We start from the raw sequence: 23234 nt of genomic DNA on the forward strand, positions 1-23234 counted from the left end.
TAACGACAGCTTCCATCGAGCAGATTTTGGCAGCAGGTCAGTAAGTTGTTCTTGAACTGACTTCTCTCCGTCAAATATTGACAGTACGCCTGTTTTGACATAATATTGTATTATAAACTTTCCTTTAGAAATATCTGTAAGTTTTGTTGTTATATTTTTGTCAACGTCAAGAACTTTCACCATCTCGGTTATACCAACTTTCTTTGCTTTATGAAAATATTTAGGTTCAGCAAAGACTGCTATTCTATAACATTTACCATTGTTTGTATAAAGAACTATTCTGTCAATGTATTTGTATTGTTTGTGAGTATAAACCTTGTTTTGCTTCAATTCGAAGAGATATCCGAATACGTCCATCTTTTTATTCTAAGTAAAATGTCATTTCCGAAAAATAGAAGCGTAAGTGTTTCAAAAGGTTTAATGGCGGTGGCAGATGTGAAGTTAAATTCACCAACTCAAACAAACAGTCAAAGTGTTGTTGTCAATCTCAAAGACAGAGATGTTGAAGTGGGGAAACCATACGAAGACGAAGATGGTATAACAATTGTTCCTGTAAAAGAACCAACATATCCTGAAGTTAACAGAGACTTAAGTTCTGTTGCAGATATTCGAAACGACTACCAACAACTGAAAGACAAACTTCAAACTCAGGAGAAGATTTGTCAAGCTTTAAGTATAATGTTAAACTTGGTCGAACACAACCCTGTAAAAGTGAACTCATATGTCATTGCACCTCATGAAGTTTTGAAAGAACTATTGAAACTTTTGACAGAGGCAGACGATATAAACATCAAAGAAATAGAACCCGACATTAGTTGCTGTGGTGTTTCATATAATGTCATTGACAAGATATACGTTATGAAAGGAGGTGAAACGTTGAACTTAAAGTATAGTTTCCCAGACGTCATAAAAATATTTGACGACCACAACATTTCATTAAAATTTATTTGCTAAGTAAATGGCAGAAGATATAATGGTTTATACTATTACGACTAAAAACCCTGAGTCATATAATTCTATAACAACAAACTTACAAAGTCCTCAAGGACGATATTGTAAACTAACTTTAAACACAATGACGACTAAAGCCTGTTTTGCTCTTTTGACACCAGAAGACTTTATTGTTGTGAATGGTAAAAAATACTCCTTTGAAGATACTTACTCAGATATACCACCAACAGGTTTTGTTGACTTATTTAATACTTTAAGTACGGGTGTAACATGTGCTGCAACTAGAGCAGGTTTCATTATGTTTGGATGTCCGACTGAGTTTACTATAAACGATATGAGCTATAATACAAAACTTATTTCTGGTTTTTACTACCAACAGTTTCCTATAACAGGAAAAGGTGTCATACAAGGAATGTCTATTCCATTGACATTAAGCACACCAATCTTATATATTGTTTCAAACTTAGGTTCAAAGTGTTATTCGAATGTCGACAGAAACTATTATGACCAAAAGATACTTATGCGTATAAACAATACTTTCTCTGCTGGTTTGCCTATTGTTCATTCGAATGCAGAATTTTCAACCTTAGTGAACTCAAACACTTTGGCAAGTATAACGTTGACATTAGTTGACGCAAACTTTGTTCCTGTAAAACTTTTATGTCCTATGTATTTGTCAATGACGGCAGAAAGTTTCGAATTGGAAGATGCAACTGGTGAAAGTATTGTATTACAAGAACAACTTCAACAACAAATAGCTCAAGAACAACAAATGCAACAACAAAGTCAAGAATAAAAAAAATATTTTTTTTATTTTTATAAAAATGTACAGAATAGATGTTTCAGATTTTTATGACTTCCAAGCATTCAGAAATATGTGTCCATTTCGAGACTATAACAAAGCAGTCGAGAATTTGAAACGTTTAGTCATTTATGTCGACTCTGCCCCAGAATGTTATGTTATGAAAGAATGGGATGTAGTCTTTAACAAACCTAAAGCAACAATAGTTTCAGAACAAAATGTAGACAGAAACTTAAGAAAATAAAAGTTGTACAAGTTGGCATGAAGATGTTAGATGCTTGGATATCTTATTGTCAAAGTTAGAAGATTTTTCAGTTCGAGGTATAAAGTTCTATACACCTTCTCCAAACTTCTATTCTATCTTCACTGGATATAAATATGAACAAGTAGAATGGAAAGAAAATATTATAGAAGCTTGGTTAGACCATGTCAAAGAAATTATATGCAATGGAAACGAAAAGGTTTATGAGTATATCTTATGTTGGTTTGCAAACATCTTACAACATCCAAGTGCTAAAAATGAAACTGCTCTCATTATAATTGGAAAACAAGGAACTGGTAAGAACACATTCTTTACAGATATTTTGTGCAAACTGTTAGAAGGTTATTCGAATCCGAATATGACAAACTTAGAAAACATCTGTGGCAAGTTTAACTCCTCAATAGAGAATATGAAACTTATAGTTTGCAATGAACTTCAAAGTATAGATACAACAAAAGTTTTGAACTCAGATGCTTTGAAGAGTCTTATAACAGACAAAGTTGGAGTTGTTGAAAGAAAATATAAAGACCAAAGAGTTTGTGAGAATGTTGCAAACTTCATTATGGTTTCAAACAATGCTGTTCCGATGAAGTTAGAAAGTTCTGACAGAAGATATGTAGTTGTCAGAACGTCAGATTCTCATAATGCAAGATACAGAATATTTTGACGACTTAGCAGAAACTTTGACATCTGACTTTTACAACCACTTGTTCTCAATATTTCATGACATTAGATATTTCTAAGTTCAATCCAAGACAAATTCCACATACCGAAGAGAGACAAACATTGTTAGAAGCAAACAAGAGTGTATATGAACTGTTTCATAGATGAAACTGACTTTGAGTGTTTAGATGAAAGGTCATTGTACGATTCGTAATAAACAATATTGTCAAGAATATGGTTATATGAGCGTCTAAACGAACATTCTTGGCAATGTCAAAAGTCTTTTAGACGTACAGAATGGTGTATATACAAAGAAAAATTTTTATGAGTAAATTTTAAAAAAAAATATTTTTTTATCCGATAGAAAAGATGGCAAAATTCATCTCAGTAAATAAGTACATGTCAGGAACTTAAAGAAGAACTAGACCCATTCACATATTTGAATGTTTACTTCTACCATTTTGAAAAATCTTCATTCAGCAAAGTTTGGAACATCGAACCAGTTAAGTTTGCTATTGTGACTAAAAATGGTGCGAAATTTGAAGACTTAGACATAGAAGGTTTGTTAGCAGTCAAAAGAAAGTTTTGACAGAAGTTCTCAAACCTTAAAGAAGGCAAAGCATACAAACTTGTTATACCTTATGAACCAAAGAAAGCAGACGACTATGAATATTATGAGTCTAAGATTTGAAGTTCAAGGTAAATTGGGTAAAAAGATTTTAGAGTCTAAGCCAGTGTTTGCTCCTAAAGAGGAAGAAGAACATTGACATTGACCCAGAAATGTTCTAAAAATAAAATTTTATTTTTACATGTCAAATTTCTTTTTCTCTGGAACTGGTTCAGGTTCTTTCTTCTCTTCTTCTACTTTCTTTTCTTTCTTTTCTTTCTTCTTCTTTTCTGGTGGAGTTATGTCAAATTTGGCGCAACTATATTTATGTAAAAGTTCTTTGTCCTTTAATAGCTCATCTATTCTGTTTTCTATTTCATCTTCAAGAACAGCGCATGTGTCTTCTTTGCATTCTAAGAAGTTTTGTTGGACTTCATCTCTCCAAGAGGCGTCATCTCTGTCAACAAGTCTGTCATTGACAAATTTTAAAACTACTCTGCTTAATGTTTTATGGTTCTTGTCATATTCCCAGAAACAGAACTTTAGAACAAATTCCCCTTTCTTGTTTACACTATGTAAGATTTTATGGTCGACAGATGTTTTGCTGTCGAAAAGCTTGTCTCGAATATAGATAGCGAAATCGCTAGACATTTTCTAAAAGATAAAAATTTTAATTTTCTAAAAAATATGTTAGAAAAAAAGTTTGCTGACATTGACAAAAAATTTGAGAATGTTTTAAACAAGAACAAGGTGAAATTAGAAAATGCTCAGATAAAACCTATACATGACAAGTTCTTATTTGCTCAGAATGGTATAACAGGTCTAATTGCACCACCTGGGTCGGGTAAGACTTTCACTTATCTTAAAATGGCTGCACAACAACAAGAACTAGATGAGAAGAACCCATTTTATGAGTTAGTAGTCATTTGTAGTACTTCTGGTCAATTTGACCAAACCGTCAATTCGTTCAAAGATATTATAAAGAAGTCTAAGTTAGTATGTATAAAAGACTCTGAGTTGTTAGATTGGATAAAGAAGTACCAAAGAAGAGTTTTGAAGTATAATGCTAATAAATGAGTATATAAATTCTAAGTTTAAAGACCCTAAATGAGGAAATGCAGAGAATATTAGAGAAGAAACACTTCAGAAACAAACAGAAAGAGATAGAAAACATTTCGAAGAAATTGCAATCTTACGATTGGAAGACTTACCCTCACAGATGTCTTCTTATCTTAGATGATTTCGCCTCTCATCCTTTGTTAAAGAACAGAGAACAAGATATGTGTCGAATTCTTAAGAAGCTTCAGACACTTTAACATCTCAGTCGTAATATGTGTACAGACAGCAAAGAGTTTAAGTAAGGATGTTAAAAGAATACTTACTGACATTATACTTTTCCCCGGATTGTCCCGAAGACGATTTCATGGAACTTATGAAAGAGTCATGGCAGGTAAGTTTGACAGACATGAACTATGGGAGAAGTACAAAGTCATACAAGACCCTCATACTTCTTTCAGAATTCATATCTACGCAAACAAAGTTCAAATTGTACTAAATAAAATTTCTTTGTTATGACACTTTCTCCGGTTTATAGGACCTCTCTCATATTCTATCTTGTCATATCTAACTCATAGTCATGTATGTCTCTAACCATCTCATAACGGTTTCCAAACCACTTTTATCGGATGTAAAGTAAAAGCATGGATGGTTATGTAAAACGTCTAAAGTTTCTAAAGAGTCTCTCAAAGTCCAGTCTACTTGGTATTGAAAATCCCATGTGTTATAGAACGGCGGGTCCACTATAAAGAAAACATTTTCCTTGTCTTTATATTTTTCATACAACTCTGTCCAATAACATCTCACAAACTCTATACCCTCAATATATTTTTTCTATGTCCTCTTTGAAAACATTTGTATAGTTAAGATATAAAACTTTTGACATAAGTGTTTCAATGTCATGAACTCTTATAGCACCACTATATAATAGTCTAGCAGATATACTATCCCAGTCTATATATTCTGCTTTTTTCAAAACCTCTCTCACAATATTTTTGTTATCTAATGGTATACGTTCCATCTTACCTATAGGTATCTTTTCTTTTAACTCTTTCAATATATTGTTTGTGTCTGGTAATGTTTGAGACGGTCCATATAGTTGTCGAAGTCATTGCATATAATCTTTGAGTCTGGGAATATTGTATGGCACAAATGGGATATATAGAAACTTCCACCGAACAAATCTACAAATGTTAGACCATTCGGTAGTTTCTTAAGTTCTCTCAATATAATATCTTTACATTTACTCTTATTTCCAAAGAACGGTAACGGAGGTTTTGTAAATTCATTTATATATAATAATAAAAATGTTTTTACCCGAAAAGTGACAGAAAAGTGACAAAACATGAAAACATATATAATTTGTGAAAAGTGAAACATTATATAATGTTTTCGACCCAGAAGAAGGCTTCTTCCCAGAAGCAATGGAGGAAGAAGAAGAGTCCTCCGAATTCACACCAGAAGACTAACAATTTTCCGAATAAAAACTTCATTTATACTAAACATCTTCGGGGCTAGAGGGCACGAAGTGCCTGGAAGCCCCACTACCTTTTTTATTGATACAGTAATCTTAGATATGGCTTATTTTTTGACTTTTTATCAAATTGGTATTAGGATTTGGATCAATTAATTCGGTTGAGTGATTATGTTAATGTGTAGTCGCTAGGTCTTACAATTTCGAAAGTATGTATAATTAAATATCGAACACAAAGATCAAATGCAAAATTCGAGCTATAAATATTCATGGCAAGCGCATATGATTTTGGGTATTTCACTGTATCAATATATTTGAAGTCTGGCTCAGAACTTCAGAGTACTTCACCCAAAAATGTTTTCTTCTGCCTCAATGGCATATATAAAAGGGTTAATGGCACAAATATATCCCCTGTGTGAATATATGCATTGTTGAAACATTTTGTTATAATAGAAGTGAATCTACTCGTAATTTCTTGAGATGCCAAATTATAACATTAACCGGAAATATCGGTGCTTTTAAAAAAACTCGTTCCCTTCTCAATTTTTGAGTACTCTAAACGATAGGGTGTCAAGATTTTGACGATAGAATGTCAATATTTTGACGATAAAAAATATCCCGCCAAAACTAAAATACTTATTAAACTTTACCAATACATTTGTAATTATATGGATAGCATTGTTTCTCATATAATGGAGTTGAAAAAAATCAAGCCACATTGGGGGAAAGCATAAATATCTAAAAAATTGAGGGAAAATCGATAATTACTTATGGTGTAGTTGTATGAGTTGAGGAACCAGGTTCGATTAAATTTTTTGAAAAGATTTTTTTCTTTTTTCATAAAACATGCTAGTAATTAGAATTATAAATAATTGTTTAAAGCTATTATCTATGAAAATCATTCAAATTGAAATAAACTACAAAAATTCAATTAATTTTATTTTTCATATGTCTAAATTCTGCATATTTATATAAATCCCGAAATATATATGTATTTCCGATTCATAAAATCGAAATAGTAGGCTCATAAATGAAAATATATCAGTATATTTTTTCCATCTATCAATTACATGTTTAGATTTATATTTCAATCTATTAAGCAATAGATTTTAAAGGAATTGATACAATTAATTGTGTTATATTTATCGTTTATGACTATTACGTATTTAATTAACAGTAATTATAAAAGAAATAGAAGTCTGAAGTATTGAATATAATAGTATATCAAGTATATGTCATGATATCATGAACAAATGCTTTATTGTTCAATTTTCGATAAAATCATTTTTCGATAATGAGTTTAATTATTTTACTGGCAAATAATTCCAAGTGTTATAACATTATAATATAATATGCTTAGTTAAATCTAGTGAATATTTATTATTTGCCTTCAAAATACTAACAAATAAGAAAAAGAAAAAAAGAAAACCCCGAAAATTAAATCGAACCTATGACCTCTACTATCCAAATATATGATTGTACCACTAAACTATGGTAGGGATAGACCCTGCCAAAATTTTTAATATAAGATCTTTTCCTCCACAGCCTGCGGCTGTTTGCCACTTTAAGTCCAAAAAAATTGAATTGCGACCGAGATTTTTTTTAGCGGACGATAATTCCGACTAATGTTAATTTTAAGGTATATGTTTGAGTGTAATTTTCTCATTTTTATGAAATTGAATCATGGTGTGTAACATTATCTTTCGAAAACAGCTTAATAGATTTTTATCGAAGATATCGAGTTTTTGAAGCTACTTAAACGCTTCTTGAATGATGTAATAAGGATGTTTATGAAGTTGTATTTCTATGATAATGCAATTACCATGAAAAAATATATTTAGAGGTTCAATAATTAGAAAGAATAGCCATAACTAAATCACGTATTTTTGTGAGAGCAATTATTTAGAAGAGTAGAAAAATCCTTTATAGGGAAATCGTAAATCAGCAATTTGTTTAAGTAAATAATTAATAGTGCCACTGTTGTAAACAGAAATTCATTAAAAGTGACACCTCAGAAAAGCTAAAATATTGAATTTTTGGAACTTTTGATAGAGCACGTTTTTAAATATTAATTAAAGTAAATGTATATGTTGTAAAGATTCTTTTTAATAAAAAAATAAAATTTTGAAGAAGAACACAAAATCTTCTGAAAAATAATATCACATAAACTCATATTATTTTCTAATATATAACTATTTTATATAAAAATCAAATTCAATGATCTTAAAAGCGAAGGATAAACCTCAAAATTTACGAATATAATGAGTGGGAATATAATGCTTATCTATCATAAAACCATATGAAATATCAATTTTTGCTTTACGCCTAATTTTTGACGACAATTAGCAAAAAATGTTAAATGTTAACACTCAGTCCATTTGAATATGAAAAATAAAATTGACTTTCATTAAATGTTTTTATTTATCATGCAATTCTTCTTGCGACCAAAGATTTGAATAAAAGTTCAAAAATAAGATAGCTTAAAAAATAATATACGGTAGTGTTTACTAATAGATGAATAGTATATAAATTCTATTAAAATGGATTTGATCCAAAAAAATATATAAAATTTGATCATAAATAAAATCGTTTTAAATTACTTCTTCATTTAAGGGTGCCCTATAGACGATAGACCACCCTCAGAAAAGCACTTTTAAGGCTATTATATTGAGAACTAGAATCCGGATAATCCATTCATTCGAGTTCTAATAAGGTTAATTTTGTGATGTTTACATTATCGTTATAGGGCACCCTTAAATTATAACAATTATTTTTGGTTTTATATTTTTTTGGATCAAATCCATTTTAATAGAATTTATATACTATTCATCTATTAGTAAACACTACCGTATATTATTTTTTAAGCTATCTTATTTTTTGAACTTTTATTCAAATCTTTGGTCGCAAGAAGAATTGCATGATAAATAAAAACATTTAATGAAAGTCAATTTTATTTTTCATATTCAAATGGACTGAGTGTTAACATTTAACATTTTTTGCTAATTGTCGTCAAAAATTAGGCGTAAAGCAAAAATTGATATTTCATATGGTTTTATGATAGATAAGCATTATATTCCCACTCATTATATTCGTAAATTTTGAGGTTTATCCTTCGCTTTTAAGATCATTGAATTTGATTTTTATATAAAATAGTTATATATTAGAAAATAATATGAGTTTATGTGATATTATTTTTCAGAAGATTTCATTCTATATGCCTATGAAAAGTACTCTCAAAACTAACTTTTTCCTAATTATAATTAAATCTAGAATATTGTATTATGCTTAGTATTATTTCATTTTTCTCATTCAATTTAGAATTTACAAATGTCAAAAAATTGAGAGCTGTCACTTTTGATGAATTTCTGTTTATTACACCACATATGTATATCATTAAAATAAGACTATGGAAAAATTAGATTATCAAAAAAATGCGAATAAAGATTATACTTTAACAATTAGAATGTAGAAAACCCATACTATATGATTTGATGTGAATTAAGATCGCAAATTGATTAGAAGATAATTGATTAATTTTTTGTAAATGATGAAAACTTAAAAGTCGAATCAAAATTTTTCTTGCATGCTATAATAAAAGGAGAATTTCATATAGCAATTTGATTATATTAAAAAATAAAAAATAAAATATAAAGAACCAAAATTATTGAAATTTGATACAAATATCTATTATGATACAAATATGAAAATAAATAATCTTCATAAATTTTGAATGAAAAATATAAAATTGAATGCATTTTAAATTTTATTAAAATCAATTATTTTTAATTTCGATATTATTATATTATTTATTCATATTTATTTTATCAAAAATTTTGAGGTTTTTATTTAAAATTAATGATGAGTATAATCCAATTTGTGGTGTTTTATAGAATTAATAATATACCGCATTCGTTAGTACTCGAAATGGATAAAAAACCTTCATTTCAGTCTAATGAATATGGTGTTATATCAGTCAATGCATATAAAAATTTTACCGACAAAGACGAAATCATTAAAGCCGGCGCAAATAATACTATTAGAACGAATAATTACTATTTTTCGACTGTTACAATTCAAGATAATGTTAAATTTGAAGCTAACAGTGCACTTGGAGCATATTTAGAATCTGGCTCTGGAGGAGCAATTTTCACTTGCTTTTGCAAATTGCAGGCTAATAAAGCAACTTTTGAAAGAAATGTTGCTTCAATAGGTGGAGCAATTTGTGGTCTGGCAAGCAGCTATTGGATTTCAATCTGTACCTTCACCTCTAATAAAGCCTACAAACTAGGAGGTGCAATTTATCTTCATAATGGTTTCCGTGAAGAAAGTCTTGGTGCTGCTGATATTCAGCAAAACTTTCTCATTTCAGAGTGCAAATTCAATGAAAACATTGCTCAGGAATGTGGAGGATCTTTAAGTTTAGATCAAGTTAATGCCCCTTACATCGAAAAGTCTGAATTTAAAAAGAATTTCGCTTCATTAAGTGGCGGTGCTTTATACGCAATTAATTTAGATAATTTGAAACTATTCAATTGTAATTTTACAGGAAATAATTTGAGCAACAACAAACAAATCCATTCTGATTATGGAAATAAAAACTTTCGGGCAAAAAATGGATTTGGTGCCAACATTAGAGGAGGAGGTGCAATTTTTGCACGTGGTTTAAAGGAGTCACAAGAATCTTTCAACTTGTATACCCAAAACTGCATATTTAAAGAAAATAAATTTAATAAATCCTCAAACATTGATTATAATGGAGGTCATTGCTTAATGCTTCAAGGTATTAAATGGATGAGTGTTAATGATTGCTTACAAATCCCATTTGAAACTAATATAGCTGGAAATTATAATATAACAAGAACTAATGAGCAAAAAAGTTGTGGCAATGATGCAGAAACAATATATCCATTCCCTAAATATTATACTTTCGCTTCACCTAAAAATCTTATTGGCTTGGAATCATCAACAACAGATTTGCCTACTCCAAGCAAGTTTACCTATTATGCGACACCACTCATCAGAAACCCTCACAGAAATGATGAACCGAAACCTAATTTAGAAAAATTTTCACTTATCCATGAAATAAAGCCTCAGACAACAAGGACAAACTCCCCTACAAGATCTAATATTCCTCTTGCCATCACAAATGTTCCTAAAGATTTTCCTAAGGCAACAACAAAGATATTAACTCAAATGGCCACATTCACTAACACATTTTCCATTACAAACACTATCACAACAACAGTACAAGAAAAAAACGGGGAATTCTACTATACATTTGCAAATGCCCAAACCACAATTGAAATCCAGACAATAACGTTAGCAGAAACATATGTTGTTATATTTGATGAGCCTGCTTATCAGAAGCAAATGGACCAACAGAAAAGCAGGAGAAATATGATTATTGCAATTGCAGCTGCTTGTGTCGGATTGATTGTTGTTGTGATCCTTATTATAATATTCTTGAAGAAGAGATCAACTAAAGAAGAAAGCGACCAATCTGTTTTATCAATGGATTCAGAACAAGTTGGCAAATACATGAACACATCTACTACCACTGCTGTAACTCAAGAAAATCCTCTATGGTCATCCCAGTTAATTAATTATGATGGTGACGATCCTTTCAAGGGAGATTTCCAGGAGCAGACCAAAGAAGGTTATTTTGCTGCTACCAATGAGGAAATGCGAGATGTTGACCAGGATTGAGAATAGATTTTCACCCTCTATCTATATTTATTTCACTTTTTAAAATTACAGTTTTTTTTCATTAAAATTTTATTAAACTATGCACTTACATATCAGGTTTTTTGATAAAATTATATTTATAATATCCTATTGTCTAGAAAAATTTAAAATATTAGCGCACAATGGGTATTTAGACTTTTCTTAATGTATAATTACTTTTGTGTCTGAAAATAACATGTTTTATTTAAGATATAGATCCGTATTTTTCCCAAGTGAGCGGGGTATCTCCAATCCCAGCCCTATCGTCCTCCCAGTGTCAGTTTTCAATATAAAATCCAAATTTTTTTTTGAAAATAAAAATTTCGAGAAATTTTTCTGATTTTTTTTTCTTTGATTTCAATAATTCAAAATAAATTTGGGAGTAAAAAGACACTATTTAATGAAATTCATATGAGTGAATGTGGATAAATACTCTCAAAACATACAATTTATCTATTTTTTCTTTATATTATCAACTAATTAGTGATAATTTTTTTTGAATCAGATTTTTTTTCATTAAAAACATAATATATAACACAACAATGATGCACACATACGTATCTACACATCAAAATATAAAGCTTGTTTTGGTCTGGGCATCCCAACCCAAAATTCTTTAAAAATTGAATAAAATTGAATACTTGGGGCTGGGATACCCATCCCAAAACCGAATTGAATTTTTTGAATTAAAGAATATATTTATGTATTTATAATATACATGTGATGTCTATAAAAAATACTAAATTCTAAAAAAAATTCAATTTATTCAAAACGTATACTAAGTGATCACTTCATTAGTAGGATCAGCAATCCTACTAAATGGTGAGAACGCCACTAACTAAAAAGGGAGTCCTTGGAGCTCTTGATCTCTTGTCAGTAGAGTTCATAATGAGGCATGGCATCTACTGATTAGAGATCAGAGCAATCCTACCTTACCTTCAGGAGCTACAAAGCTCCTAATCGTTACGAGAGGGAGCCTTGGAGCTCCTGAAGCTCATCAGCAGAGGCTATTTACCATTTGGGCCTCTTCTGATGAAAGATGCGAAACACGTCTACGAACCAGGAGCTTCAAAGCTTCTAATCCTTACTAAAGGGAGCTTTGGAGCTCCTGAGTCTCCATCAACAGAGTCCCAGATGGTAAATGTCCTTTGCTGATGAAAGATGCGAAACACATCTACGAACCAGGAGCTCCAAAGCTCCTAATCCTTACGAAAGGGAGCTTTGGAGCTCCTGAAACTCCTTTTACTATAAAATAGGACAGTTTTCTTCTGAGGTTCTCATCAAATCTAAGACTTCAGAAGAAAGCTGTCCTATCAATGTATACTTACACTCTCATGGACTACAAGTGTACAATTTTAAGGCAGAGATTATCCGAGGCCTCTCATCAAATGAGGGACCTCGGATAATCTCTACCTTAAGTAGTCAAATAACTTTTCTCACTATTTAGGAACAAAAGAACAAGAGTTGGAGTACTTTAAGGCAAGATTCTTCCGAAATCTCTCATCGAATGAGAGACTTCGGAAGGACCTTGCCAAATCCTTGAACGCCAATATCCTTGGAACTGAGCTAGAACCAGGGAGAAGTAGCATACTATAGAGCACGATGGTAATCTCGGAAATGCTTATATCGCCCCAAGCACAATATTTAAGAAGTCTAACTCATATATACAAGAAGTCAGGCTGAATAGATATTGTGCATATGGTTTGCAGAATTCTCATGATATTTAAAATTCATGTTATCCCAAAAAAGGTGACACTTTGGGTGTATCGTCCATCCCAGGGATGCAAAAATCACATCACCTTGGATCTATAATTTAAGATATTCTATGTAATTAAAACGTGACATCGATTTATAAAATGTAAATGGTAGTTTTATTGAAAATCTGATTTATTATAGATAGACTATTGATATCCTGGTGCAAGGTATGGCGTTTCAAATAATTTTTCTTTTATTTGACTTAAATAATATCGAAATTGAATACAAAATTAAATGTAAATTTGAATTTTGTACGGAATATCACCATAGATGTTCATCGATATTCTAATGGCAGTAAAAATAAGCTTCAGAGTTGTTTATAATTTTATCTTGCAAAATGACTGATAACAGAAAAGTGAGATAATTCTATAAAAAATGGAGGTTGAAAAAGTTTTAGATGACCGCGTTAACAACGGAAATAAAGAGTACAAAATCAAGTGGAAAGGAATTCCAGAAGAAGAGGCTGAATGGGAAACGTTAGATACCCTCGAAAAATTCATGGATGTAATCAAAGCTTACGAAGAAGTTAAATCAAGCGGCGATGAAGAAATTCCTTTTTCAAAGTCAAATGATGACAGTGCAGAAGAAGAGCCGAAATTCGTAGAAAAGAACGAAACACCAAAAGAAAAAAAGGGATCCCAAAACGTTAAATCCGTAGTACAGTCAGATAGTGATAGTGATTTTGAAGAAGATAACCAAGAAGATAATGAGCCTATTACTGATGGCAAAGACGAAGATTTCGGCCCTTCAAAAGAAAGTTCCTCTTCAGACTCAACAATGGAATCAGCCGCAGAGAGTTCTGATTCTGGAATAGAGGAAAATGATGCAGATGATACTGGATCAATTTCAATTCTTGGCTGTTATAAAAAAGATGGAAACATTATGTTCAAGGTTCTTAAAAATAAGAATGGAAAGAAGGTTGATACATCTCTCAAAGCATTACGAGCTAAGTATCCACTTGAATTAATCAAATTTTTCGAAGATCAATACGTATAACTCCTTTAAATTGCTCTGTTCATTATTTTAGATGAATACCTCTTCTTTTACTAATATGTCTTTCAATAAATGTCAATTTTGAGTTGTTTTTCAAACAAATTTTCTAAAATTTTTTTATTAAAGAATACAAATGATCAAATTTTATGAAATAAATGTATTCCTATATATGATCGTAAATCATTTTTATAAAAAAAAGAAACAAAAATTGTTTATATTTTCTCTTCTTGTCTTTTCTGATATTGTGCAAATAACTCCTGTATTTCCTTATCATCTGAGAGCTCGGATGCAAGTTTTCCATCTTTATCTCTAATTGTTGCATCAATATAATCCAAATTCAAGAAGAATTCAACCATTTCAACGTCACCAAGTTCTGTGGCAAGGTGGAGAGGTGTTAATCCGTATTTATCTTGTACAGAAACAACTTGTCTGTTCGCCCAACTAATTTCTTGGACAATATCCATATTTCCAGCATCAACTGCGATATGCAATGCAGTCAATCCTTCTTTGTCTTGTAAAAGAACATCAATATTATCCATTGCAAGGAAGGCTCTAACGATATCAATAAAATCTGATTTAGAAGCGATCATTAATGGAGTTAAACCATTAAAGTTTGGTGTATTAAATGTTTCTGGAGCTACTTTTGCTAGTAATCTGACCATCTTAATATCTCCAGCCTCGCATGAAATATGAATTGGAAGATCTTTGGAAATTGAAGTAGGAACAGTGAATATTTCCGCTCCTGCACGTTCATAAATCAATTTTGCCGCTTCAACATTCTTTAATTCGCATGCAATATGCAAAGCATTCTTTCCAGCTTCATTCAGCTTTGAAATATCAACTTCCTTGAATGTGAGAAGCAATCTCATGATGTCCAAGCGATTATCCATCACTGATTCCATCAATGTTGTGTAGCCTCCACTCAATGTTATGTTAATACTGACTCCATAAGAGAGAAGAGCGTTAAATATGCTAAGGTTATTCATCTGTATGCAAATATGTAACGCTGCATTCAAGTTATTCTCCGTAAACTTTGAAGATTGATAGAAAATATTAAATTCTTCATCTAAATGATATTTAATGAGAGCATGGAGTGATGGTTTCAGTGCTCTTGCGTGCTTTAGAACAGAATCAATGATCTTTCTGCTGCCGCCTATTAAAGCAAAATCTAAAAGATTTAATTCGTTTTTATCAACAGCACGAGAATCAGCACCTTTATGCATAAGATGTCTGAAGCAGCGTACTGATCCATAAAATGCGGCGTATTGTACAAGTGTTGGTTCACCTTTCAATAAAGAAAATTCTAAACAGTCAGGAGGAATAGTTTGATTAACGTTAAATGCTTTATCAGCACATAATGTTCGTAAATGATCGATATCATCATACATTAGATCGTATTTTAATGTTCCTTTGTCTGCACCAAATTTAAATAGATATTCTAAGCGTTCCCATTTGTTTTCTCTGATCTCATCCCATTCGCCAAAGAATATCCTTTGATACCTAGTAAATTTGCGGAGATTCTCTATCTTCGTGAGTAATTGGAAATATTTTGTGATGTTAAATTGGTTAATTAGAGGTGCAAAGTATACAAAGAAGTCAAATATCGAGTTTGTTTCGCTTTCTGTTGGCCATGTTTCGATCTGTTCTATAATTTCATCGATTGAAAATGCGTGTGCTAAATAACACTGCTTAATGAACTTGAAATTTGGATAATTTAGTGAGTATGTTCGGAATTCACTCCAAAACTTTGGTTTGAAGAAAGATAATATTGGTTTAACACGTAGTTGATTTGAAATGTATGCAACTAAGCGTCCGTATAGCTCTCCATTCATAAAACGAGTTGAAGCAGCATATACTATTTCTATGGCTACTGTTTCTACTAGCTCTGGTAGTTTAGTGAAATGTTCAATTATGTATTTTTTGAGTTCTTCATAGTTATTTTCGCTAATATGAACGAGATTATACTGTAGATCGAAGTACTTTTGGAATGCTGCCGCTTGTTTCGGTGGAAGGGCAGCTTCTTGCTTTAACATTTGGAGTTAAAACTTGAAATTTTAACGGCAAATTTTCATAATCTTTGTAAAGTGTTGAAAAAAAATAGCATCATGAATTTGCATTACGCATAAAAATCCTTGATGAATAGATAGCATGACATTGAAATATCCACGTATTGCAATCTATGCGTTTGCTTTAATACCTAATTTCAGCATATCTTTCTAATTTTGAATAAAAAATCAAATTTTTAAAGGCCAAATTGTGTCATTTTGACTTAATTTTGTTATGTTCCTTACAACAAATAGAATTTTATTAATAGATATGAATTTTAGATTAAGCTTGTCAAGATGAAAATAATGTCACTTTTTATTATGAATAATCTAAAGTTAATTGTTCTTATATATTTTTATGCTTCCTTGGTATTTATACTGTTGAAGATGTCACATTTCTACAAAAAAACACCAGATATCGGATCATTTCTCTACGATTTTGCATCAGATCCAGTTTGCAAAATTAGCCTATCGAACTTTTTATGTTCATTAGCATTACTTGGTATATCATTAGTCCATTATTTCATTTTCCCGTTCAATCCTACCTATGTTTCTCAAACATTCAAAGATTATCACGTATATCTATATTTTGGATTGGATTCGGTTAAAAGAGATATTGACTATGTCAATGTTTCATTCATATTCATATCTATTGCATTATTATACTTGTCAGTTGCTTTTCGAGAAAGAGTTCAAAGATTATTCTTAACAGCAGCGCCAACACCAATTTCCGTTCACCAAAAGATCCTAGTTTCTCTATTTGTTCTATTATTTATACAAATTTTCGTTGCAATTAATTTATTCTCAGAAAGAGCTGCATCTTTCATTGTTTTACGTTCGACTCAGTTCACATTACATACGATTTTTTACCAATGCTTCCATTTAAACGATCTAGTTAGCTCAACAGCTCAAACATATTTTGACGTCATTGAAATCGTCATTACAGTTATTCTATTTATTCTTTTCAATCTATATAGTGGAAATACAATGTTCTTATACATGTTGGTCTTTTATGTAATCGACAAACACAATTTTATCACTGGATTATTCAAGAAACTGAAGTTTGCGGTTATAAACGATTACGACAGAGAAGAAGAATGTCTTATATGCAGACAACAGTTATCTACTGATGAAGTTGTTAAATTACCTTGTGGACACATTTTCCATAAGAGATGCATCGTTGAATGGGCTCGTTCTAAGACTACCTGTCCAATCTGCACTAAATCGTTCCAATCCTCATTGACTGAATCGAGAGCACAAAAAATTGGTTACGCAATTCAAAAGGCTGAAGAGCTTGTTCAGGAGCTTAAGAAGAAGAAAGAAGAAATTGATAAGGCTGAACAAGAAAGAGAGGAAAATGGCCAAGATAACAATGAACAAGATGAAAATGATTTTAATTGAAAATATTTACTGTCTTTACACGTTATAAAAGTTTTGTATATATTAAATATGAATGACTCTAATTAATTTTCTTAGTTATTTTGAGTAAATATGATATTTCAAAATGAATATCTTTACTCGCATTATATAATGAGATTTGTTTAGTTTAGAATTGATGTTTATAAGTATTATTTTCTAAATTTATGATTGAGTTTGTATAATAATGCTTATAAGTATCATATTTGATATTCATATCTTCATCTGATTGATATTTGTCTTTAATTTAACTTAATTATCAATTTTTGTATGTTTTTGATTAATGGAACATGTCTTATAATTTCCAAAAAAATCACGAAATGAAAAATTTCATAATCATGGTTGTACGGTTTTTTATCATTTTTTCAAAAATATAAAAAATTTAGAATTTTTTATGTTCAATTCAGAGATTTTAAATCTACAACTCTCATTATTTATATAATAATAATCTAAATATTGTATCTAACAAACATTTTATCAAAATTATTAAATTCAATAAAAATTACTTGAAGTTCAGAGTAGTCCAAAAGTCAAAAATATCACACGTTATGTTTTATCATACTAATTTCTAGTCATCAATGTAAGGTGTATGACAAGCATCCAATGGGTAAATGATCCGAAAGAGCAAAATTTTGATTTCATAATGTTAGAAATTTATATTTTTTTTTCAACTCTATTTTAAGCCTACGTTTCTTTGATAATTTGTAAATATCAGAAAATTGAGTGTGATTATTAATTTTTTTTTGTATTATCAATTGGAAAATAACAAACGTTGATAAAATTTTGCTCTTGTTTCCAATATGAAGATTATTGAGACTTTATTTCATTCGAAATGGCAAATTTCAAGTCTGTCAGATCGATTTTCGAACATTGCTCAAATTTGAATTGCAAATATATAAAGGAATCTATTTTTCTTATGATGTAAAAAGCTCTTAATTCAAAAAATTGTGATAATTGTGGACTTTCGGAATGGTTTTTAAATTTGACAGAATATGGTTTGCTAACTGAGATAACACAGAAAATCGAAAATCATGTCAACATAAAATTGCGGTTGAATTAATAATGTCATAACCGGCATCTTTCTTTGAATTATTTACCCACATCACTTTGGTGAATGAATAAGATGATAGTATTATGTTACAAAATCGAGTGGAAATTTTCAAATTATTTTTTATTTTTATAATTCATTTTTGATGTTACATTTCCTTTTTGTAGACTCGTTTTCTCAGAAATCAGGAAAGAGAGCAATAAATGATATTTCTCATGATTACGAAAATGTGTTTGAGGAGTGAAGTTCATCTAAGAATAACCTCTACGCTTTCACAAATATGACAGCGAAACAAAAAGTTGTCATACTTTTCCCAGGATTAAAGTTCTGTGCCTATGGAAGTATTATGGTAGCTTCCAATAGACCCTTCACTGCAACCACAAAAGATCCATACTTGGATCAAGATGGAACATGGAAATTCAACGATGAAAGCACAACAACAACAAATCCATTACTAATCCTTCCAAAGATACCAGCACAGTATGACGAGCCTACTCAATTCGATCATTATCCAATCACACTTTTCACATGTTCTATGTGCAATGTCCAAGTAGCTTACATTGCCCCATCTTATGTTTCCTCTAAAGAAATGTATGGTACGACAATTACTGATCTTCATCGTGTCAGAATTTCTACGAAGTTAGATAATGAGAAAAAGTTACACTCTAAAATGGTAATGGATCCACCGGGTTTCTTCCATGACACATTTCATGTATATGGTGAATTTAACCACACTTATCACTATAAGAAGAGCAGTGAAGATGCTAATTTAGTTACTGTTCCTGATGGCCTAATTGAAGGTCAAGAAGGTAATTTAAGTATTTCATATTCATTATCCGCTCTTGTAACTTCAAATGCACCATTGGATCCTCAATCTGTTACAATAGCTTATAACACACCCGTACAAACAACTGCTACTACAAACTTCTTCCCAGAATTCGACATCACAATTTCATCAGAAGGTGGTATCTTCACAAAGGATGATGCTGATACACCTTTCCCAATTAATCCTGACGAAGAAGATCCAACACCAGAACCAGAACCAGAACCATCAACATCTTCATCTGTAACACAAGAACCAGAACCAGAGCCATCATCTAGTTCTCACACACCAGAACCACAGACATCATCTAGTTCACAATCAACTCCTGCTCCTCCATCTCCAAAACCTACAGAAAAACCTACACCAACACCAGAGCCAAAGCCACAAAAACCAACACCAGCTCCAACTAAAAAGCAAACAGATGAACCAAAACCAGATGATCAGAAAACAGGATTAACTAAAGGTCAGAAAGCGATGATCGGAGGAATTGTCGCAGCTGTAATTGTTCTTATTATTGTTGCCGTGGTCATTGTTCTTTTAATAAGAAATAAGAAAGAGGAAGGTAGCAATGTAATTACTCATGAATTGGTTACTTTAGTTTAAATAATCAGACAAAAATTAAATAAAAAATCATTTGAAAAATTGAATTTTTTGCTATTTGATTGGCGCAAAGTGCCAACCAAATATGTGAGAGTACTAATATATGTTTACTTAAAATATGATTAAAATTTCTGAACTAAAACAATCAAAAATAAGTCATAAGAAATAAAAAATAAGAATCTAATTTATTGATGATTAATAATCCGCAAAGTTTTCGTGACATCCTAGGCGCCGAATTGAAAAAATCGTTTTTTCTTTTATTTTTAGAATTTGTAATTGATGAAACCATCAGATGGTGATAAAGTACAAGTTAAAAGAACCGATGTTGGTGAATTAACAGAGTCAGAAAAGCAAGAAATAAGAGAAGCTTTCGATATGTTTGCACAAGATGGTTCATCTTATCTCGACCTTTCACAATTTAAAGTTGCTATGCGAGCTCTAGGCTTTGTACCTGCTAAAGGAGAAGCTAAGGCTTTAATGGCAAGAGTTTGTGATGGAAATAATCAATCAATGGACTTCAGTCAATTCCAAACTCTTATGGCAGAAAAAATGTTCGAGAGAAATCCCAAGATAGAAATTGATCAAGCCTGGGAACTTTTTGATAAAGATCAAGATGGATACATTTCATTCGAAGATCTCAAGTCAATTACAGACGAACTTGGCGAAAACCTTACAGAACAAGAACTCCTTGATATGATTAAAGAAGCGGATAGAGAGAAAAAGGGCATGATTGGAAAAGAAGACTTTTATCGCGTTTTATACAGATCTGGACTATTCGGAGTCTTCGATGACGAAGATGACGATAGTGACTGAGCTTTTCAGCAAATATTATTTGTTAAAAAAAATCTTTATTAAATACTTTGTTTCATATTTAATGTTAAATACCAGTAATTCAGAACAAACAATATAACACTATATAATCTTTAATCAAACAAAATAAATCAAATTAATCCACTTGAAGAAGTAACGAAATCTACTTTAACATAATATCTTATAACTAGACCTATCAGATATACAATTTGGGCCACGCACGAGTCTACCAAATCTTTTTTGAGGTTTGATGTAAAAACTTCTTCTTCTTCAGATGATAGAATGCTAAAATAAGCATTTGATTTTGAATCTGCTTCATATTGAAGATCGATTGGTCGACCAACAGATACAAATCCTGCTCTTGTATAATGATATCTTCCCAGCATATAGCAATCGGCAAGCCATAAGGAGAGTGTAGTAATTGACCTTCCTAGAGCAAATGTGCGATGGAAGAAAATGTCTTTTTGCAGTATAAAAATAATAATGTATAAAATGGGCAAAACTATATTTTCCACATGCAAAAACCAGAAAGGAACACGCATAGAATAGAAGTGAATAACATATGTAAGACAAAATGTCGCTAACATCTGTCCAAATGATAAATCTCCTGCAAATATGTTATGTATACCCGCAAGTAGATTGGTAATTAGGAATATTGGGCCGAAAATGCTGTTCGAAACAGATGCAAGTGAGCTGATGTATAAACATGTGAGGGTAAACGATGCAAACTTTGGTGAAGGAAAATATGTCAGATAATGGAAACTAGATGAAGCAAATGCTTGTCGACATGGGGGCTGTTGATTGATAATAAGTGATAGCGGACAGAATATTAAATAAATGTAAATGACTCGATGGAAAAATGTGAGAACAGATAAGCGAGAAACATTGTATAAACGTGATATTTTGAGATAAGAATCATCAGAACGTACTAAGAATATGAGAGGAAGCAATAAAAGAATAACTAAACAAACTGAAACTAAAATCAGAGGTTCTGTCCATCTAAAGAAGTATGCAAATATGGGAAACATGATTTGTTCATAATTCTGATTAAAGTAACATTTGTTTAGAAATGAATCCCCTATAAATGATTGAGGATATCGAAAACTCACCATATTGTGGATTTTTATTGAGGGGGCGAATCCGATTTCCAAATAATGGTGAACTCCTTTGTATTATGATAACTACGAAACGTCACAGGCTATATGTGTCTATATTCAGAAAAATTATTTGATAATATAAAAACATAATAGAAAATTTTATACAAACAAAATAACAAACCGTATTAAATTGCATTGTTTCGGCAAATACTATCATTCATAGTTTTGAATTTTTTGCTGATAATGCTATTCTTGAAAGCTAATTGCTCCTTAAAATTATCTGATAATTGACTGACAAGTATCATAACTGAAGGTTCATTAATAGGAAATGAAAGCTTCCATATCGAGTCATTCTCGTGAGATATTGAAGCAGCAAGAGACAAAATTGCTGAAGCGATATTTGGAGAATCTGTTAAATCGTCAAGGAAGAGCGAAACTAAAGAAATTATTTCTACAGACATTTTGTAGCTCTCCGATGCATCAAATGTTCCCAGTGCTAAGTCAATATAAAATTGATGAGTTGCAATGGCTATATCGTAGTTCATATACCGTAGTATGCATTTTTCACATGCATAGAACTCTCTGGTTGAGTAATTGTTTCCGCACACGGTTACAAAATCGGATAAAGTTGGAGTACTTGCTTCTTCTATTTTAGAGGCTATCCACAAAGAAGTTGCGGCAACCAACTGTAAGTGACATCTTTTAACGCTTTTAATTCTGAGAATTGTATTAAGGATATAAATCCCAAGGAACAGTGTTTCTTTTGATAAAGACATCTCTAGGTAGACTCTGATGCACCAATCAACTATGATTACCTTTATATCCTTTTTTATCTCATGAAAATGTTGATTGTAATTTTCGCGAATTTCTTGACGATGCTTGCTGATATTTACGATGGCGTGAGGCACATACTCGAATGGTGTTTTTGATGGACAGTTTTTGAAATCATCTTCCAAATTAATGGAATAATCAAATGAGTAGTCATCTGAGGGCTCGCTTTGATCAGATCCTGATGATCTTGAGACAAATTCTAGATTAAATAGCGGCTGAATATGATCCAGAATGGAAAGATCCATCAATAAAAAGTCTAAGAATTTGAATGCATATT

The 23234-nt window shown here is 31.2% G+C and overlaps 10 protein-coding genes and 2 pseudogenes across 12 annotated transcripts, besides 5 other annotated features; 9 read left to right on the top strand and 3 right to left on the bottom strand.

Moving 5' to 3' along the window:
• Window positions 1–4836: part of a mobile genetic element that runs on past the window's edge.
• Window positions 421–954, top strand: TVAGG3_0847410 (protein of unknown function, DUF4106 family; the record flags this gene model as incomplete). The annotated part of the gene is made up of 1 exon (XM_051249110.1): window positions 421–954. The coding sequence occupies one exon, from the start codon at window positions 421–423 to the stop codon at window positions 952–954; it is 534 nt and encodes a 177-aa protein (XP_051084585.1).
• On the top strand, window positions 959–1747 carry TVAGG3_0847420 (uncharacterized protein; the record flags this gene model as incomplete). Its single annotated transcript, XM_051249111.1, has 1 exon — window positions 959–1747. The coding sequence occupies one exon, from the start codon at window positions 959–961 to the stop codon at window positions 1745–1747; it is 789 nt and encodes a 262-aa protein (XP_051084586.1).
• Window positions 1776–2606, top strand: TVAGG3_0847430 (annotated as a pseudogene). Its single transcript has one exon. A coding segment is annotated over exon 1 (831 nt).
• TVAGG3_0847440 (uncharacterized protein) lies at window positions 3484–3936 on the bottom strand (the record flags this gene model as incomplete). The annotated part of the gene is made up of 1 exon (XM_051249112.1): window positions 3484–3936. The coding sequence occupies one exon, from the start codon at window positions 3934–3936 to the stop codon at window positions 3484–3486; it is 453 nt and encodes a 150-aa protein (XP_051084587.1).
• On the top strand, window positions 3973–4836 carry TVAGG3_0847450 (annotated as a pseudogene). The gene has a single exon. A coding segment is annotated over exon 1 (864 nt).
• A 2957-nt stretch (window positions 4837–7793) lies between these two features.
• Window positions 7794–7831: a mobile genetic element.
• A 596-nt stretch (window positions 7832–8427) lies between these two features.
• Window positions 8428–8567: a mobile genetic element.
• Window positions 8568–9153: 586 nt separating this feature from the next.
• Window positions 9154–9190: a mobile genetic element.
• A 549-nt stretch (window positions 9191–9739) lies between these two features.
• TVAGG3_0847490 (lipid binding) lies at window positions 9740–11521 on the top strand (the record flags this gene model as incomplete). Its single annotated transcript, XM_001325111.2, has 1 exon — window positions 9740–11521. One exon carries the CDS (start codon window positions 9740–9742, stop codon window positions 11519–11521), a length of 1782 nt encoding a protein of 593 aa, XP_001325146.1.
• Window positions 11522–11750: 229 nt separating this feature from the next.
• Window positions 11751–13350: a mobile genetic element.
• A 294-nt stretch (window positions 13351–13644) lies between these two features.
• On the top strand, window positions 13645–14333 carry TVAGG3_0847510 (chromobox protein family; the record flags this gene model as incomplete). The annotated part of the gene is made up of 1 exon (XM_001325112.1): window positions 13670–14290. One exon carries the CDS (start codon window positions 13670–13672, stop codon window positions 14288–14290), a length of 621 nt encoding a protein of 206 aa, XP_001325147.1.
• Window positions 14334–14499: 166 nt separating this feature from the next.
• On the bottom strand, window positions 14500–16320 carry TVAGG3_0847520 (spectrin binding; the record flags this gene model as incomplete). Its single annotated transcript, XM_001325113.1, has 1 exon — window positions 14500–16320. The coding sequence occupies one exon, from the start codon at window positions 16318–16320 to the stop codon at window positions 14500–14502; it is 1821 nt and encodes a 606-aa protein (XP_001325148.1).
• A 347-nt stretch (window positions 16321–16667) lies between these two features.
• Window positions 16668–17779, top strand: TVAGG3_0847530 (RING/U-box family; the record flags this gene model as incomplete). Its single annotated transcript, XM_001325114.1, has 1 exon — window positions 16720–17733. One exon carries the CDS (start codon window positions 16720–16722, stop codon window positions 17731–17733), a length of 1014 nt encoding a protein of 337 aa, XP_001325149.1.
• Window positions 17780–18964: 1185 nt separating this feature from the next.
• TVAGG3_0847540 (glycoprotein 38 family) lies at window positions 18965–20237 on the top strand (the record flags this gene model as incomplete). The annotated part of the gene is made up of 1 exon (XM_001325115.1): window positions 19077–20222. The coding sequence occupies one exon, from the start codon at window positions 19077–19079 to the stop codon at window positions 20220–20222; it is 1146 nt and encodes a 381-aa protein (XP_001325150.1).
• Window positions 20238–20489: 252 nt separating this feature from the next.
• On the top strand, window positions 20490–22179 carry TVAGG3_0847550 (calcium ion binding; the record flags this gene model as incomplete). The annotated part of the gene is made up of 1 exon (XM_001325116.1): window positions 20499–21032. The coding sequence occupies one exon, from the start codon at window positions 20499–20501 to the stop codon at window positions 21030–21032; it is 534 nt and encodes a 177-aa protein (XP_001325151.1).
• A 127-nt stretch (window positions 22180–22306) lies between these two features.
• On the bottom strand, window positions 22307–23202 carry TVAGG3_0847560 (cell division; the record flags this gene model as incomplete). Its single annotated transcript, XM_001325117.1, has 1 exon — window positions 22312–23202. The coding sequence occupies one exon, from the start codon at window positions 23200–23202 to the stop codon at window positions 22312–22314; it is 891 nt and encodes a 296-aa protein (XP_001325152.1).
• Between the last annotated feature and the right edge of the window lie 32 nt (window positions 23203–23234).

This window comes from Trichomonas vaginalis, chromosome VI (assembly GCF_026262505.1).
Source record: "Trichomonas vaginalis G3 chromosome VI, whole genome shotgun sequence".
In the NCBI taxonomy this organism is placed as follows: Eukaryota; Parabasalia; order Trichomonadida; family Trichomonadidae; genus Trichomonas; species Trichomonas vaginalis.